Source organism: Ictalurus furcatus, chromosome 5, assembly GCF_023375685.1.
Source record: "Ictalurus furcatus strain D&B chromosome 5, Billie_1.0, whole genome shotgun sequence".
Taxonomy (NCBI): Eukaryota; Metazoa; Chordata; class Actinopteri; order Siluriformes; family Ictaluridae; genus Ictalurus; species Ictalurus furcatus.
In genome coordinates this window covers 21755935-21775564 of record NC_071259.1, presented here as the reverse complement: position 1 = coordinate 21775564, position 19630 = coordinate 21755935, and the positions used below count along the sequence as shown (strand labels likewise).

General features: G+C 39.0%; 1 protein-coding gene across 1 annotated transcript; it reads right to left on the bottom strand.

The window, feature by feature from the left end:
* Nucleotides 1–4: 4 nt before the first annotated feature.
* Nucleotides 5–11679, bottom strand: wasa (WASP actin nucleation promoting factor a). Its single transcript, XM_053625217.1, has 11 exons — nucleotides 11444–11679; nucleotides 8624–8764; nucleotides 3815–3901; nucleotides 3486–3582; nucleotides 3293–3328; nucleotides 2415–2447; nucleotides 2114–2273; nucleotides 1776–1954; nucleotides 768–1675; nucleotides 575–686; nucleotides 5–414 (listed from the first exon to the last, which is right to left on the bottom strand). The coding sequence occupies exons 1-11, from the start codon at nucleotides 11546–11548 to the stop codon at nucleotides 362–364; spliced, it is 1911 nt and encodes a 636-aa protein (XP_053481192.1). The 5' UTR covers nucleotides 11549–11679; the 3' UTR covers nucleotides 5–361.
* Nucleotides 11680–19630: the final 7951 nt, after the last annotated feature.

Below are 19630 nucleotides of genomic sequence, written 5' to 3'. Positions count from 1 at the left end.
TAGCTTAACTTTTAACTTTTAATAAACAGTGAGTGTATAAACAATGAACTTCAGTTACACTGTGTTTTCCAAGCCATGAAATTGTTAGCACCTTACATAGATTATGGAAGGGGTATTTCACATGCTCAGTGTGATGCTCTGAGCAAATGTTTTACTTCGTGGTGAATTGGTGTTACTTGGAATGAAAAAGGGTTTCCAGTTAACAAAATGAATTCACTGTGTTGTTTCAACTTGCAGTTTAATGGTTTAGTTTTTTGAAAGGGCCAAATTGAAATTATTCAGTTATTGTAAATGCTTCACCAATATTACTATGTAGGTCTGCTAATGCTCATTGGGACAGAGTCCTTCACTTGATTTGAAATTAATCCCACTCATCATCGTCATCGTCTTCATCATCAAATTCATCTCCTTCATCTAGAAGAAATAATCGATCCGGGTTTACACACATAGTATTCACACACGAGGGATAACATGCTTTGAATTCACTTATGCGGCCACTAATGCATATCAGTTGCTAAAATATGAAAGGTACAGCTTAATAAAATAGAAAATAGTTGACTGAATAATTGTGTACCTGATGAGTGAATGACTTTACTCCTCTTCTGCATGACCATCATAAGGGCTCCCACTATTCCCTCTCCTGTATCCAGTGTAGCAGATGGGGGTGGATCAGGGCTGGCAGTTACCTGATAACAAAATACGATACATTACTGTAATGATATTCTTCACAATTCTTGGTGCAAAATAATCAAAATGATTATTCTCACCGTTTTGAGCTTTGTCCCTACGCGTATCTGATCCAGTAAGGCTCCTCTACCTCCTCCCTCACTGCTGGCTTTGGGAGGCGGTGGTCCCCTTTCCAATTTGGGTGCTGGGGCAGCAGGAGGTGGAGGAGGTGGCGGAGGAGGTGGACCTCCTCTACTAGAATTAGCTAATGGAGGATCTGGGACCATGTCAGAAGTGTCCCAAGCATTGGTTGGTGGAGGTGGGTAGAACTCATCTGGAAGAGGCAGTGGTGGAAAATCTTCACTGCCTAGTGGCAGAAAATCAGAAGATGGGGAAGGAGGGAAATCTTCAGAGAGTGTTGGAGGTGGCAGCAAATAACATTCATCATTTGGAGGTTGTGGTAAGGATCCAGTTCGTCTTCCTGGTGGAGGTGGGAAGGATCCAGAAGAATGTCCAGGAGGCATGGAGGCACTTTGATCTCTTGATGCTAGACGTTGTGGTCCACTTCGCTCTCCGGGAGGTGCGGGTCCACTACCCCTTCCAGGAAGAGGAGGTAAGGGTCCACTACGTGAAAAAGTAGCAGATGATGGAGAGCCACCTCGATCTCCTGGTGGAGGGGGACGGGGACCATCATGACCTCCTGGAACTGGTGGTAGGGGTGCACTTCTTGATGAAGGTGCTACCTGTGAACCTGGGGGTTGAGGTAAAGGCCCTCTACGTCCTCCTTGTGCCACTGGAGGTGGTGGTAGGGGTCCTGTGCGCCCTCCTGAGGGTGTGGGTGGTAGAGCACGTACTGAAGAGGATCTAGTGGCAGGAGATGAAGTTCCTCCAGGTGGAGGTGGTAAAGGCCCGAACCGAGCTTGAGAGGGAAGGGGAGCTGAAGAAGATCCAGGAGGCACTGGGGGAAGAGAAGTCCGACGAGCACTAGGAGGTGGAGGAGGAGGATGTCCTGCAGGGGACATGCAAGTTTGAATACATGTACCAAATGCCATGTTCCATTTTTCCCACACAGCGAAAAGTTGTAAATCTATATTTGTTCATAACCTTACCTTGCTGGTTCATTTTCTGCTTCACTGCTTCCACACCACCCGAGCGCTCAATGACATCATAAATAAGTTGTGAGGTCTCAGAGTCGTTCAAATCTGCCTCACTGATTCCAGCACGTGACAGCAGCGTCATCAAATCTGGGTCCACACTATTGTTCTGCATACCAAGGTGCCCAACATGGCTGAAACATATAAAGCATAAACCGCTATAGAACTTAGTCTTTCTTCTTGCTTTACAACACTGGCTGTCAAACCAAAAGAAAACATATTGTGAGAGGTCTTAAGCAGCAGATTCAGCAAAAGCTGGAGCCCAAAATATTTTCAAAACTTTTATTACTCACGTAAAACCACTAGGTGCTCCAATTAATGCCTTGGATAATTTAGAGCCTTTCTTTTTGTTCTTTTTCTCCTTCTCCTTTTTCTCTTTCTTTGATTTAGTGGGAGGTGCTTGATTCTGGATGTTAATATTTCCCAATGGAAGTACATTCTGACTTCCATACCCTAGTTTTAAAAGTTTCACCACACATAAGCAAAGAAAACTTACAGAAAACAATACAGTCTTTCAAATAACTATTTATAGATGACAAATTGTGTGGCATTGCCATGTGAAGTAAAAGACTTTATTGTTAATGCATTACTTACCATTTGGAGGTAGTGGTGGCAAAACATCATGCTCTGACAAAAAATAAATTAAATTAAAAATTTCCAAAGTGCATATATACTCAGCAAAAAAAGAAACCCCTTTTTTTCAGGAGACTGTATTTTAAAAATAATTTTGTAAAATCCAAATAAACTTCACAGATGTTTACAATGTTTTTCATGGTTGTTCAACAAACTATACACAATTATTGCACATGCCCCTGTGGAACAGTCCTTAAGACACAAACAGTTTACAGACTGTAGGCAATTAAGGTCACAGTTACAATAACTTAGGACACTAAAGAGACACTAAAAAACACCAGAAGAAAGACGCCTAGGGTTCCTGCTCACCTGTGTGAACATGCTATAGAACTGCTGCAGGGAGGCATGAGGACTGCAGATGTGGCCAGAGCAATAATCTGTAATGTCTGTAATGTAAGACGCCTAAGACAGTGCTACAGGGAGACAGGAAGGACAGCTGATCGTCCTTCTAGTGGAAAATTACATGTAACCATGTGTTCCCTAGACGTGATAAAGAACTTGGAAATGCTTTGGTCTAAGAGTGGGGTAACATCTCACAGAAAGAACTGACAAATCTGCAGCAGTCCATGAGGATGAGATGCACTGTAATACTTAAAGCAGCTGGTGGACACCAGATACTGACTTTTACTTTTGATATCGACCCCCCTTTGTTCAGGGACTCATTATTCCATTTCTGTTCATCAAATGTCTGTGAAACGTTCAGTTTATGTCTCAGTTGTTGAATGTTTCTATGTTTATACAAATATTTACACATGTTAAGACATTTGCTGGAAATAACAGCAGTTGAATGTGAGAGGACGTTTCTTTTATCAGTTGACACTACAGAAATCCAGTTTTACCTTGACCGAGAGTAAGGCCTTTTCCCTGGCGCTTGTCTAAAGAAATCATACAAGAGGAAGCTGTTAGCATTTCAAACCATTAGGTTTTCTACTGCAGGTTACAAATTCTATCATTTTAAACAATGATATACAGATTTTAGACAATGATAAACCAAGACCTTTTCGTATTCATGGCCAAACTTGCTTAACTGACCCAAGTTTTTATTTCTCTGGCTGTTCTTCTCATCCACTATAAGGAAAAAGTTCTCAGCTTCTTCACTGTTTGCAAAATTCAGGCCCACCTGGCACTCCTGAAAGAAGAACACACTGAGGTTGCAGTTCTTAAAAAAGGATACCCACGAGGGCCACCAGTACAGTTTCAAGATGACTAAAAACTACTCAGAGAGATGACAGCTACTTTTGAACTGAACTTCAACTCATGGCTATTCTGAGGCATGTGAGCATACAGTAATTCATGACTTTGATACATGCTAATAGATAAACTACTATGTTCCTACAACAAAAAAGTGACTGAATACTCACATCTGCTTGGAATGTGTGGAAGAAGGGCTTGACATTGTTGTAGGTGAACTGGTTAAAGAGCTCCTGCTCCCATAAAAGTTTATTTGCCTGGCATAGAGACACATTTCAGAATACGTTCAATCTTAGTTAAACTACCTTTATGATAAAATAATAAATAAATAAAATGAAATTTCAAAAATTACTGTATTGTAAGTACTGTAAGTGTATTAAATACATGTTATAGTATACTATACATAATGTACTATTTTAAATATTTTTAAATATGTTGGTCTCAAATTGGGACTCAATGTCTAAATGTATGAATTTCTTTTTTATTAGTTACTGTAGTTTATCACACAAATAAGTAAACCACAATGAATTTAAAATCATGCTTTAAGCTTATATAATGATCAAATAAAATCATTTAGAAAATTTGCTAACATTGGTATTATGAAACTGTTTTCTTCAGCGAGACATTTTTGAAGTGAAAGAGGAGGGATGTCCTGTCCTGAATCCTATCTTCAGTTATAAAAAATATAGTGAATAATTTAACATGGATTCAGTATAAAAAGACCTAAGAATTTAGTATGCTTATAAATAAATTCCATAACCATATTAATACAAGATACATTACCTTGTAGACATGTTAGTACATGCTATGCTATTACAATGTAGACATGCTAGTAAATGCAAAATAAACAATTAAACTGCAATGAAAAATTAACTGCATTTGTACTTGACAGTGTACTTGTCTCCAAATATACTATTATACACGGACGTCCATAGAAATTTTGACATTGCCAAAATTATTGTTATTGTAGCTGTCTAACACAGTATGTTAGACTTGAAATTAAATAATGAATAATAAAATAATTCATCTGGAAGTGCAAACGAGGGTATGTACATCCAAATCGAGTGAACGATGCAGGAATTAAAAACGCACTGGTGAGTTCAGGAACAACAAAAAGGCCTGGAAGACCAAGGGAAACTGCGGTGGATGACAGAAGAATTCTTTCCCTGCTGAATACAGTGAGGGAAAAAAGTATTTGATCCCCTGCTGATTTTGTACGTTTGCCCACTGACAAAGAAATGATCAGTCTATAATTTTAATGGTAGATTTATTTGAACAGTGAGAGACAGAATAACAACAAGAAAATCCAGAAAAACGCATGTCAAAAATGTTATAAATTGATTTGCATTTTAATGAGGGAAATAAGTATTTGACCCCCTCTCAATCAGAAAGATTTCTGGCTCCCAGGTGTCTTTTATACAGGTAACGAGCTGAGATTAGGAGCACACTCTTAAAGGGAGTGCTCCTAATCTCAGCTTGTTACCTGTATAAAAGACACCTGTCCACAGAAGCAATCATTCAATCAGATTCCAAACTCTCCACCATGGCCAAGACCAAAGAGCTCTCCGAGGATGTCAGGGACAAGATTGTAGACCTACACAAGTCTGGAATGTTCTACAAGACCATTGCCAGGCAGCTTGGTGAGAAGGTGACAACAGTTGGTGCGATTATTCGCAAATGGAAGAAACACAAAAGAACTGTCAATCTCCCTCGGCCTGGGGCTCCATGCAAGATCGTGGAGTTGCAATGATCATGAGAACAGTGAGGAATCAGCCCAGAACTACACGAGAGGATCTTGTCAATGATCTCAAGGCAGCTGGGACCATAGTCACCAAGAAAACAATTGGTAACACACTACGCCGTGAAGGACTGAAATCCTGCAGCACCCGCAAGGTCCCTCTGCTCAAGAAAGCACATATACATGCCTGTCTGAAGTTTGCCAATGAACATCTGAATGATTCAGAGGACAACTGGGTGAAAGTGTTGTGGTCAGATGAGACCAAAATGGAGCTCTTTGGCATCAACTCAACTCGCCATGTTTGGAGAAGGAGGAATGCTGCCTATGACCCTAAGAACACCATCCCCACCGTCAAACATGGAGGTGGAAACATTATGCTTTGGGGGTGTTTTTCTGCTAAGGGGACAGGACAACTTCATGCCATTGTCTGTTTATTTTGTAACAGCTTTGTGTGGAAATGTTTAACACACAGCATGTGTTAAATGTACTAAGACACTGATTGTGTTAAATGTACGAACACACTGATTGTGTTAAATGTTCTAACACACAGCATGTGTTAAATGTACTAATACACTGATTGTGTTAAATCTAATAACACACTGATTGTGTTAAATGTACTAACACACTGATTGTGTTAAATGTACTAACACACTGATTGTGTTAAATATACTAGCACACAGCATGTGTTAAATGTACTAACACACTGATTGTGTTAAATGTACTAACACACTGATTGTGTTAAATGTACTAACACACAGCATGTGTTAAATGTACTAACACATTGACTGTTAAATATACTAACACACTGATTGTGTTAAATGTACTAACACACTGATTGTGTTAAATGTACTAACACACTGATTGTGTTAAATGTACTAACACACAGCATGTGTTAAATGTACTAACACATTGACTGTTAAATATACTAACACACTGATTGTGTTAAATGTACTAACACACTGATTGTGTTAAATGTACTAACACACTGATTGTGTTAAATGTACTAACACACTGATTGTGTTGAAAGTAGCACAAAATGTGTTGTCCTTAACCAGACATGCAGGTGTGTTAAAAATTAACAAATGATTGAGTGAAGGTTCATATCAATATATTTATCCGTAAAACCATTACTGTACACTAGAAAAAGCAAAAATGTGCGATAACAGTTCAGTTTACATGACACTAAATGCACTTAGCTTTGGCTTGTGAAAGCCATTGAGCTTTGACACTAATCTTCGTTAACTTTGTCTTACATGTTTTTAATGCCCACTGGGATCGTAAGTTAGTTACTCAGTTTTTTTTTTGGATGTTTTAAACTTCTCCTGTAGTAATTTTCACAATTTAAATGAACAAAAACACAGATCAGTCACATGGGAAAAGTAAGTACATCCCTACATTTATCACACCTTCAAATCAGGTGTTCAAGATTGGGTGCCAGTGATTAGAACCTGTTTAAGGAGTGCAGGTGGAACCTGTCTTATTTAAATCCCTAGTGTCTGGTGTTCCTTTATTATTGAGGTGTGTGGTGTCATCATGCCAAGATCTAAAGAGATCTGTAAGGCCTTCAGAAAACAAGGTTGTGAATACCTATGAGTCTGGCAAGGGATTAAAAAAGATCTCCATATAATTTTAAATACATCATTCTACTGTAAGGAGAATCAACTACAAATGGTGCAGATTTCGAACGACTGCCAATTTGTCCAGGACTGGCCGTCCCAGCAAATTCAGCCCAAGAGCAAGCTGTCTGATGCAAAAAAAAGTCTCCAAGAACCCCAAAATTTAATCACAGGATCTGCTAGTAAGTCAATTGTTGGTGTCAAAGTGCATGCTTCTACAATCAGAAAGAGATTACACAAATTTGACCTGCATAGGAGGCATGTCAGGAAAAATCCTTTGCAAGACTACAGTTTGCCAATGAGCATATAGGCACAGACCAGGCCTTTTGGAATAATGTGCTCTGGATAGACGAATCAAAGATAGAGTTGTTTGGCCAAAATAACAGCAGACATGTTTGAAGTTGACCAAATACAGCTTTTCAGGAGAAGCACCTCATACCAACTGTGAAGCACGGTGGTGAAAATGTTATGGTTTGGGGTTGCTTCGCTGCCTCAGGGACTCTACCGCTTGCGTTCATTGATTCAACTATGAATTCTGCATCATATCCAAGAGTGCTTGAAGATAATGTGAGGCCATTTGTCCAAAAGGTGAAGTTGAACCAAAAGTGAACCTTTCATCAGGATAATGATCCTAAGTACACTAGCAAATCCACAAAGGAATGGCTCTAAAAGAAGAAATTGTGGGGCGGATTTGAAATGGGCACTACATGCAAGAAAACCCTCAAATATCTTGCAACTGAAAGAATATTATATGGAAGAGTGGTCAAAAATTCCAGCAAGCAGATATCAGAGACTGGTGGACAATTATGCAAAACGCCTACAAGAAGTTATTTCTGCTCGGAGCAATACTAGCTTCTCAGGCCATGGGTGTACTTACTTTATCCACAGAAGAATATCACATCTATTGATTGATTGATTGAATAAGCTAATTTTCCTTGTGGTTTTGTTCAAGTATATCAACTTTATAAATAGGCACTGTTTCAAAGTTTATCAAATGTTTGTTTGTCCAAATATGTAAAAATAAAAGAAAAAAACCTACAATTTCCATGGGGTGTACTTATTTTTTCCACATGACTCTAAAGTAACGTTACTTTATATATATATATATATATATATATATATATATATATATATATATATTTAATTATTTTACATTTTCAGAGCACCCTTCTACTTTGCAAAGTGATTGTTTATTTAAATATTCATATATATTTTCTACATGTATATTTCTGGCATCAGCACATCTTTGAAAACCCAATTATGGCAGCTATCTAACATCATATCTTATTGTAGGCGGGTGTACAGGAAGTGACAAATCGTGGACTGGCCTGCAAGGAAAATGTTAAGGTTTAGGCAGTGGGTTTTTTTGTTATTATAATGTGACAAGAAAATAACACGTTTAACTGGTTAACATTTTCACTCTCGAACAATTGAGTGATTTTGGTTTCTTTCTTTCTTTCATTTCTAAGTTATTGTTAGTGTGTGTGTGTGTGTGTGTGTGTGTGTGTGTGTGTGTGTGTGTGTGCGTGTGCATGTTATATTGTGACAAAATGATGGTTTTCAGACCTACAGATGTGTTTTTAATTGAGGTCCTAAAAGGTGATAATGTGGGGAAATTTCAGTACCTTGATGTCGTAGAGGCGGATGAAGTAGGAGCGCTGAGGATTGTCCTTTATGAAGCAGAGCACGCCTGTATGCTGCAGACTCCAGCTGCCGGGGTTGTGTGGCAGAGCCATGAACAACTGCACCACCGTCGTACACAGAGACTAGATAATAAGAAGACACAGGACAACACAAAGCAAACATATGATTGTACAGTAGTAATATATGATTTCTGCGAATCACAACAGAGGGAGCTTCTGGAGCCGAGTAAGGTACTTCTGCAAATATGTTGTGTTTGGGCTGGTGTTGAATATTACTGGCTACATGGTAGATGAACTATGACAGGAAGTGTCTAGAGCACAGCTTCCTCTGTCACTCCTGCCCACTGCTCACAAAGAAGATTTAGTGGCAAAGTACATGACTGTTTTCACACCTCAAGACACAGCTAGTTCAAGCAGCAGAACAACAACACATAAACACACACACACACAGACACATATGTTCTTCTATCCTTGTGAGTACATATCCTATCCATTGGTATAATAATTAATGCAGCTAATTAATGTTATGCCTAAGTCTAACCCTAGCCCTAATCTCAGTAACTGAAGAAAAAATGTTTTTCCTCATGGTGACCAGTTAAATGTCCCCACATGGTCAAAACTGTCAGAGGACTGTAATGATATTTTGACCTCAAAAAGATATTTAAAAAAAGACCACACAACTCATTCTACCAGCACCCTGACACCCCCACCCCCCATAACTCACACGGCCGGACTAAAGCTGCCAAGTTAACAACATCTAGACTAGGGCTCAGCAAATAGTGTCTGTTGTTTTTTTTGTTTTTTTAATAGTTCTGTTATCTGGTAAAGGCACATCTTATTCTCCAGGATATGCTGATGGTCCCTGGTAGTTTATTAGTTTAACCTACAGGCCTAAGGTTCACATGCCAAACTATAACCAATTCAATGGACATTACAACACCGGTCAGATCAGGCTCTAGACATACATTATTAATCAAATTTCTCATGCAAGATTTGCTTAAACCAAAGCAAGACAGCTCTGCATGCACTGTAACAAGTCTTCGCAGTGCCACAAATTTTAAATAGAGGAAGCTCTTATGTAAAGTCTTCGTACAGTACACTAAGATGTTTTCTGTTCTTCTAACTCCAGCAACATTTTGTACAGCATAGATTTACAAAAAAAAAAGAGTCAGTTTTAGTTTTCAGTATTATATGGTAAACTTTTTCAGAAACGTGCATCACGATTCACGCGCTGAAATTTATCCTAAAAAATATTGACATGAAGAGAAGTTTCAAACGAGTAGAAATAATCATTAAGACAGCCAGTGTGTTAGATTGCATGCATTACAGGTTTTAGGATGTAATGTTTAGCAACTGACCTACAGAGGAAGCTTAAGAAGAACTTCCTTATTACGAATGAACTGTCATAAAATGGAGTGAGCTTTTTGTTTTATTTTTTACTAAATAATATACACTGTTATATTAGCCAATGTAACGTGGTTATTCTTTGTCATTTTATAATGAACACATCGAATATCAATATATCGATATATCAAATATTTGATCTTCGTAGACACCGAAACATGAATCATTGCGCTAAAAATCAGCACAATCCTTCTATCCGATGTTTTTTTCTCAGATCACCGCATCCCAGCATTTATTCACCAGTTAACAAAGGGCATGTAAATGGCTCAATATTATAATAAACCATTTCTCTTTAGACTTTGGCCAATCTGGAGAATCCCCTCATTTCTGAAGATCACTTTCAAATTCATTTTAAGAGAATACATCATTTCACAAGAGAATGTGATGATATTACTTTATGTCTTTATAGCTTTATATCTTCATCCAGAATTCCACATCCATTACTATATAAACATACATGTGGCTTGTAGTTATATTTTCTTCGCAGTCTTTGAACCAGGATTGTCCTTGTGTCTTACATCTAAGATCAAACTACTGACTCTGGCTTCAACTGCTCACATACCATTTATTATTATTATTGTTGTTGTTATTATTATATTAGGTCCTGCTTAAACCCACTAAGCATAAGTGTACAGTTAGCTTTCCTTCCCTTTCTTTTATTTCTTCCTTTTTCATATTTATTTATTTTTTAACATCAGCAGTAATTGATGCTTGTCTCTGTTCCTTCAACTGATGCTAAAACAGGAGAGGTTATTGTTTTTTAGCAAGAAGCTGGAACGTTGTGAGTTCAAATCCCATAACTAACACAGAGCCACTTTTTAGCACTTATAAAAGGCCCTTAATGAACAACTGGTCAGCTTTGTGCTTGGATCTTTTCTGCTGCATTCATAAGTCACTTTGAAGGAAAGCAAGTCATTAAACTAAATGAGAATGCAATATTCATAATACACAAAGACTAAAAACATTGTACCTCACTCCCTGTAATCAGGAACACAGAATATCTGGTTCAGGTATCTTAGGAACCAGAAGAGAGCAAAAAATAGACATTTTGGAAAATTGGGATGCATGATGGTCAGGCTAAAAATATATGAAAAATGTCATTAAACTTAATCAAGAGCTTAAAAATGAAACATCAAAAATCTAAATAAACATTTTCTGTAAATATAACTAATTAGCTGGAATTAGTGACACATTAAGCTTTTTGAAATGAATGTTAAATACATGATTTAATGACCACACTGATTTGGTGCTTATCTTTATTCATCTAAAATCTACAACCACATTGAATTCAGAGCAGGAAATGGTTTTCAGAGCAGTTTCCATTGTAGTATGAAGATCAGCACTTATACAGAAGATCCTGTCCCCCAAAAACCTGACTTGAGAGGCCAGTGTACTTACCACACATCTCCTGCCCAGCAGATCCACCACTCTTTCATTCTCCTGAGGAGTGAGCAAACGGCTGCCCAAGTTCTCCTGACTTTTCTCTTTTGACCTGCGCTTCATGACCTCCCAGTGGCCTGTAAAAACTACTTTACCTTAACTGTAAAAGAAAGCGGAATATCTCTCTCTCTCTCTCTCTCTCTCTCAGTTCAGCAGACCCCACACAACACAGACAGGTTTCTCTTCCTACTTCTGTCATATAACAGCGTAGAGTGGCTTCTCACAGGAAGTGGACAAGCACATTGGGTTTTTTTTTCTCTTTTCTATTTTGCACACACTCACTTGTGCCATTGCTCACAGACTGACGTTTTACTATTAGTTACTTTAAGATGTCACGGTAAGGCCCAAAAGTATCAAAAACATTTTTTTTGGCATGCAGAAAAGTCATTTTAACCTTCCAGTAGATTCGAGTCACCATATTTATGAACTTCATAACATGAATTATATCTCAAACACAGAAAGTTTTTCCACTGACTCAGAATGATGAGGGGAACAGGAAGTGCCACTGAATAAACAGGAAGTGTCATTAACATAAAATAAAGTTGAAATGGTTTTCCGAGACATGAAATTTGCAGTTTCTGAACTCTCCATCTGCCAGCATTGCTGTTATGTATGCATGTATGTATGCAAAACACATACCAGAGTGTTGCCCCAGAGGGTGCTGTAGTATCGTTTCTCTGCTAATTTACTTTGACATATAGGTTTGAAAACTGATAGGTAGGTTAGACCACAGCATTTGTATTTTTTTGTTTTGTTCTAACACACACACACAAAACGTGCACTGCATGCACAAGCTCCACGCACCTTATTCAATGCACGAGCTTGGGTAGCTGCCTGTGTGGAGTTTTGCACGTTCTCTCCATGTGCATGTGAGTTTCTTTGAGGTTCTCTGGTTTCCTCCCACCATCCAAATTCATGCCAGTAGGTCGATTAGCTATTCTAAATTGCCCTTAGGTATGAATGAGTGTGTGAACTTTTGTGTGTGTGTGTGTGTGTGTGTGTGTGTGTGTGTGTGTGTGTGTGTGTGTGTGTGTGTGTGTGTGTGTGTCTGTGACGACATTTTCTCTCAGCTCCAAATATGTTTAAACCAAGCAGCCAGGACCAATAAATACCTGGTTCAAGTATGAAACTGGTTTAGTGTTTAGTGCTTGATTTCTTTCCATTTCTTTCTTGGAACGGAAAGTAAACCATGATTAGAAATTAAAATAATTTGAACAAAAAAAAATATCACAGATTCTCCACCAAATGTTCAAGCCATGCATACACTGTTATAAAAGGGTTTGCTAAGTGATATTGTCCCTAGCCTATTCTTTGGAAATGGAGCTCTTTCTTAAAAGGCCGGAGGGCTCTCCATAAAACCATTAAGGGTTGAACCACAGTGGAACAATTAAAAAAATCTTTTAAGTTTCTAAATTTTATTTATTTATTTATTACCCATTTATAATACCTGTACACCTTAATTGCAACCTGCTTTACATTTAGTGTCTAAAGCCAATACATGCCTAGTCAAACAAACCCAAATTTATGCCAGAACATGCCAGAATCAAACACACCCAAACTTATTTATACACATATCTTCTAGCATAGGAATCATTCGTGCTGTGTTCTAATAAGGGAAATATGAGCATTTTTTCACATTTTTTATTTAGCCTAAAAAATACTCGACCTTGAAAAAATACTTCACATCCCATTGCACTATGGGACTGATCTGCTATATTATATCTGCAACATTATATTTTCAATGTTTACACCAGGAAGACAGTGTGGACAGCGTTGGTTGGTTTGGCGGTGACTGTGTGATGTGCTTGGAAAGGGCTTGTAAGAGAAAGAACTTGACATGGATGAGTTTTTAAAGAATACAAAGATGCAAGATTTGGGGAAAATCTTGTAATCAAGTCAAATAAATCAAGTCAGTCCTTATGTACAATCCAAAAAAAATTATAGGTGACATGAAATTCATGTGGAATTCACAGGGCTTACAGATATGCAATCTGGCAAAGTGACAAACCCATTCATCCAAGCAAAGATTATCTACATAACAAATCTTCTTGTCTTGTTCGTCCATCGAATTCGATGAGGACCACACAGTGTCATCAGTTTAAGTGAGAGTTGGTTCGGAGATGGCTGATTAGTCCAATCCGAGCCCGGAATTAGACTGCCAACCTGGTGAAGAGGAGATACCGGCCTTGGACTTGCGAAGAAGACATTTCTCTGCAGCATAACGCAATCTCATTTGTACGTAGGCTGTTGCACCATCATGAACTCGTCTGCCCTATGCCGAGTGATCACCGGCGATGCTCTCCCAGTTTTCAGCATCTATGTTACAGTTCTTGAGAGAGGCCTTGAGGGTATCTCTGTATCTCTTATTTGACCCCCAAGAGATCGCTTGCTGTGATGTAGTTCGCCATAAAACATCTTCTTGCGTAATCATTTGTCAGACATGCGCACAACATGGCCAGCCCATCTGATTCGTTCATACATTACAAGTACTTAGCTTTCTAGCAACATGATCCTCAATGTATACTCAATCTGTAGTCGTTTCACCGAGGACAGTTTTAGCACCTTTTGGCAGAAAGTAATGAGCTTCATAAGTCTCACAGATTAAAAGTTCAGAGCAATGATAAAACTAAATGCAGTTCAGAGTAGTACTGGGACTTGTGATCACATTGGACACGAAAAAAAAAAGTTGTAGGAGTTATAATTATATAATTATAATTATACAATTATAATCCTTATAATTGCTTTATCCTGGTTAGATTTGTGATGGTTTAAATACCTCATTTAATTCATTTCACCAAGTTCATTTAAGCAGTACTGCACAAGCAAGAGTGTGAGTATACTGAATATCGGCACATATTCAGTATAACTGCATGATTGTGAGTGTATAATTTTGTTGAACAGTTCTATAAACAAATTGAGATAGAGTAGATGAGATTTCAGACACAAAGAAGAGAGCTACACTCACTTTATAGCACGTCAACTACCTATCTATCTAGCTCACATCGATTTGTACATTCCCATTAAAGATGCTTCAGGTAAAATTGTCGTACCTTTCTTCCTTTTCATCTTCACCTGACAAGCTTTCATATTTTAAGTCAAAAGTTACATTCCTGAAAAGTATCCTTTGCCTTGTCCGGTGACGATGATGCTAAGTCTACTGTAGTAACTGTTTCTAAATAAGAAGTGCAGTTTTATGTGGGGAACACAGGCAAGCCTAGTGATACATTTTACAGCATTTGGCAGACACTCTTATCCAGAGTGACTTAGATCTACTTCATTTATACATCTGAGCAGTTGAGGGTTAACAGCCTTGCTCAAGGGCCCAGCAGTGGCCGTGCTGGGGTTGAACTCCCGACATTCTGAGTAGTAGTCCAACTCCTTAACCACTGAGCTACCACTACCCTTCACTAGACTACCACACAGTGAAGCATCCCAGTGTGGTTATAATAAATATACGCACTCTTAGAACACTGCTTTTCTTTGTTTGACCGATGGTTATCAGTTCGTAGATGTAAATGGTGACTTCTCCATGCATACTGAGGTTAAATTTGGTGTTCCACAAGGTTCTGTTTTAGGCCCACTGCTTTTTACTTTATATATGCTACCTCTAGGTCAAATTATTCGTAATCATAGAATTAGCTTCCACTGTTATGCTGATGATTCACAGTTGTATGTTTCAGTGAAGCCAGAGGACAGACAGCAGCTTAGTAAAGTTGAGGAATGTGTAAAGGACATTAGACGTTGAATGCTAATTCAAGAAAGAAGTACTTGTACTAGGACCATATGTAGCTAGAAGTAAGCTTTCTGATGTCACAGTAACTCTGGATGGACTTTCTGTTTCATCATGTGCAGCAGTAAAAGACCTTGGAGTAATTATTGACTCCAGTCTATCATTTGATGCTCATGTAGATAATATTACTAGTATAGCCTTCTTTCATCTCAGAAATATTTCTAAGATAAGAAATATATTGTCACTACATGATGCAGAAATATTAGTTCATGCTTTCGTCACCTCTAGACTAGATTACTGTAATGCCTTACTGTCTGGATGTTCCAGTAGGTGCATAAACAAACTCCAGTTAGTCCAGAATGCAGCTACTAGAGTCCTAACTAGAACCAAAAGATACGACCACATCACCCCGATCTTATCAACACTGCATTGGCTCCCAGTGAAATCACGCATTGATTATAAAATACTATTATTAACCTATAAATCACTAAACGGTCTCGCGCCACAGTATCTAAGCAAACTTTTGGTTTTCTATGATCCACCACGCCTACTTAGATCAAAAGATGCAGGTTATTTGACGGTACCTCAAATAGTGAAGGCTACAGCAGGGGGAAGAGCTTTCTTTTATAGAGCCCCACAGTTATGGAATAGCCTTCCAATTAATGTTCAGGACTCAGACACAATCTCAGTGTTTAAGTCTAGGCTTAAAACGTACTTGTTTACTCAAGCTTACCATGACTAGACTTTCTGTTACGCTAAGCACAGTCCTAACAATCTCTTCTCTACTTCTCTCCTTCTGTCGAGCCACATACAACATTATGAAGATACTAGAGATCCTGATCCTTTCTGCTCTCTGGACCTGCCTGATCCATTTCGGATGCCCTACCTCTGGATGGAGATCTCATTTACTCCAATTCCAGATTGCTGGGACTACAGCTGCTTCTAAGGCCAAACAGACTTCATATAAAACCATAATGAACTTTTTCACACTATCTGTTGTTACCCAGATGAGGATGGGTTCCCTTCTGAGGCTGGTTCCTCTCAAGGTTTCTTCCTCTTAACATCTTAGGTAGTTTTTCCACCATCACTACTGGCTTGCTCAATTGGGATAAATTTGCACATTTAAAATCTGTATACCGTGTTTATATGTTTCTGTAAAGCTGCTTTGAGACAAAAGCGCTTATATAAATAAAACTGAATTGAATTGAATTGCTCGACCAATTACATTAGTGGATCAGAACTATCCATCCATCTTCTATACCACTTATCCTTTATAGGGTCACGGGGAACCTGGAGCCTATCCCAGGGAGCATCGGGCACAAGGTGGGGTACACCCTGGACAGGGTGCCAATCCATCACAGGGCACAATCACATGCACACTCATTCATACACTACGGACACTTTGGACATGCATGTCTTTGGACTGGGAAAGGAAACCGGAGTACCCGAAGGAAACCCCCGCACGGTGAGAACATGCAAGCTCCGCGCACACACAGGGCCACGGTGGGAATCAAACCCCCGACCCTGGAGGTGTGAGGCGAACGTGCTAACCACTAAGCCACTGTGCGCCACTGGATCAGAACTAACTGATGTATAATAGAAAATATTATACATACATCCTCTCTGTGAACACCCCCCTCTCTCTGTTTCCTGGTTCCTGTGTTGGCACCTTTTTTCTTTGTTTCTCTGTTGACTGAAGTGCAGATGGATAAAGCTCCTCACTATTTGTGCATTTCTTTGCTCCCTCACCATTTGCACATTTACATACCTTCCTGTTTAATGCGAATATGCCCTTCCACCTAGCCAATCAATAGGTAACCCATTGTCTCTGTTGTGTGTCAAGCCTGATATATACTCTGCGTTTCTTTGAATAAATGACAGATCTTGCCATTTGAACTTTGTGTGTCTGTGTGTCACTTGGTAAACTTGGTGTGGGAAGTGTGTAGTTGAAACTAGAGAACCCGGAGATTCTCTAGTTTCAAATCCTAACAGTTTTCTGGGGGCTAGTTCGGGATATAGATTCACAAATCCTAACAGGTACAAACTAATGTAATAACTACAAGTGGGAAGTGAGATTAAAAAACTGTCCCCCACACACCTCTAGTTCAGAGCTAACTTTAGCTGTCAGTTTAAACACACATTAAACACAGTGATTGAGCAGTGGGCATGAAACTTCAATGTGCACTTCCAGTGTGTAATATACTGTAGATGGGAGTGTATCTATGTTCCCAGGGTCTTGTTCCCCAGATTTATGTCACATAATGAACACATGGAGATTTAAAGCTGGCGCTTAAAGCTGGGACATGCTCATACTTACAGTAAAATTTTGTTCTTTTTATGACTGTTCAGTGTTTTTTAGGCTACAGCAGTGGTTGTGTAGCATGCATCCCTTTATGGCCCCCAGAGTCGTCAAAATTTTGTTTATTTCACGTTTTTTTTTTTTTTTGCATGTCCATCCAACCATCCATCCATCTTCTATACCGCTATATCACGGGTTACCTGGAGCCTATCCCAGGGAACATTGGGCACAACACAGGGTGCCAATCCATCGCAGGGCACAATCACATACACATTCACACACTACGGACACTTTGGACATGCCAGTTAGCTTACTAATAAACCTAATAAATAAAGCCTACCATGCATGTCTTTGGACTGGGGTAGGAAACCCAAGTACCTGGAGGAAACCTCTGCAGCACAGGGAGAACGTGCAAACACAGAGGGCCACAGTGGGAACCAAACCCCAGACCCTGGAAGTGTGAGGTGAACATGCTAACCACTAAGCCACCATGCGCTCACTAAGCCACTGTGCGCTTTTTTGCCTGTCCTCTATCTAAAAATATATCTATTTTAAATAGTCTTAGGTTTTATCGGCATGTTGCTAACAGTGACAGGTAAAAGACAGGTAAAATAAAAATAAATAAATAATGGTGTGTTTCCAAATTGCAAATCCACAGAAAATTAATTTATTTTTTTTACCCCCAAATAAATATAAAAGCACTGACATGTTTTTTCCTTTTTCGATTATTTAATACCATTTTTGTGGAACTGCAACAACTCTATTCTTTAATAGAGGAAAAAGGGGCGTTTACTCTCATTGTGTACATTCAGTCAACTGTGCAAATGGCCACATAAAGAAAGAAGGATTTGCAGTCTAATGAGTTTCCTAACAACATATTTCCTTTAGTTTCATTGCTTCACCACAGAACTTGCTGTTTCCCCTTTCTGTCTATTTACCACATAGATGGACACTAATCATCCACTTTATTAGGAACACCGGTACATTCATGCAGTTAACTAATCAGCCAATCATGTGGCAGCAGTGCAATGCAAAATAAACTACAGTTACAGATTAAGAGCTTCAGTTAATGTTCACATCATACATCAGAATGAAGAAAAAAATGTGATCTCTGCGACTTTAACTATAGCATGTTTGTTGGTACCAGATGGGCTATTTTGAGTATTTCAGGAACTGCTGATCTCCTGGGATTTTCACACACGACAGTCTCTAGAGTTTACACAGAATGGTGCGAAAAACAAAACTTCCTGTGTTGTTGATGAGAGATATCAGAGGAGAATGACTACACTGGGTTGAGCTGACAGGATGTCTACAGTAACCCACTCTTTACAACCGTGGTGAGCAGAAAAGCATCTCAGCATGCACAAAACAACGAACCTTGAGGTGGATGGGCTACAACAGACTCCTGTCAGCCATGAACAAGAATCTGAGGCTATCATGGGCACAGACTCACAGACATTGGACAGGTGAAGACTGGAATAACACCAGGTGATTTTTTTCCCTAATCTTCAACTGTCCAGTTTGGTTGAGTCTGTGCCCATGATGGCTTCAGATTCCTGTTCTTGGCTGACAGAAGTGGAACCTGATGTGATCTTCTGCTGTTGTAGTCTATACACCTCAAGGTTTGGTGTTTGGTGCATGCTGAGATGCTTTTCTGCTCACAACGTTTGTAAAGATTGATTATATTAGTTACTATATCCTTCCTGGCAGCTCGAACCAATCTGGCCATTTTCCTCTGACATCTCTTATCAACAGCGTGTTTCCACCCACAGAACTGTCACTCAATGTTTTTTTTTTTCTTTCATTTTTGCACCATTCTGTGTACCCTCTAGAGACTGTTGTGAGATCAGCAGTTTCTGAAATACTCAAATCAGCCCATCTGGCACCAACAACCATGCCAGGATTTAAGTCACAGAGATCACTTTTTCCCCCCTTCATTCTAATGTTTGATGTGAACATTAACTGAAGCTCTTGACCTGTATCTGCATGAGTTTTTACATTACTCTGCTGCCACATGATTGGCTGATCAGATAACTGCATGAATGTGCAGGTGTACATGTGTTCCTTATAAAGTAGATGGTGAATGTACATTCTCTTAACGTAAATATCAGTTTAC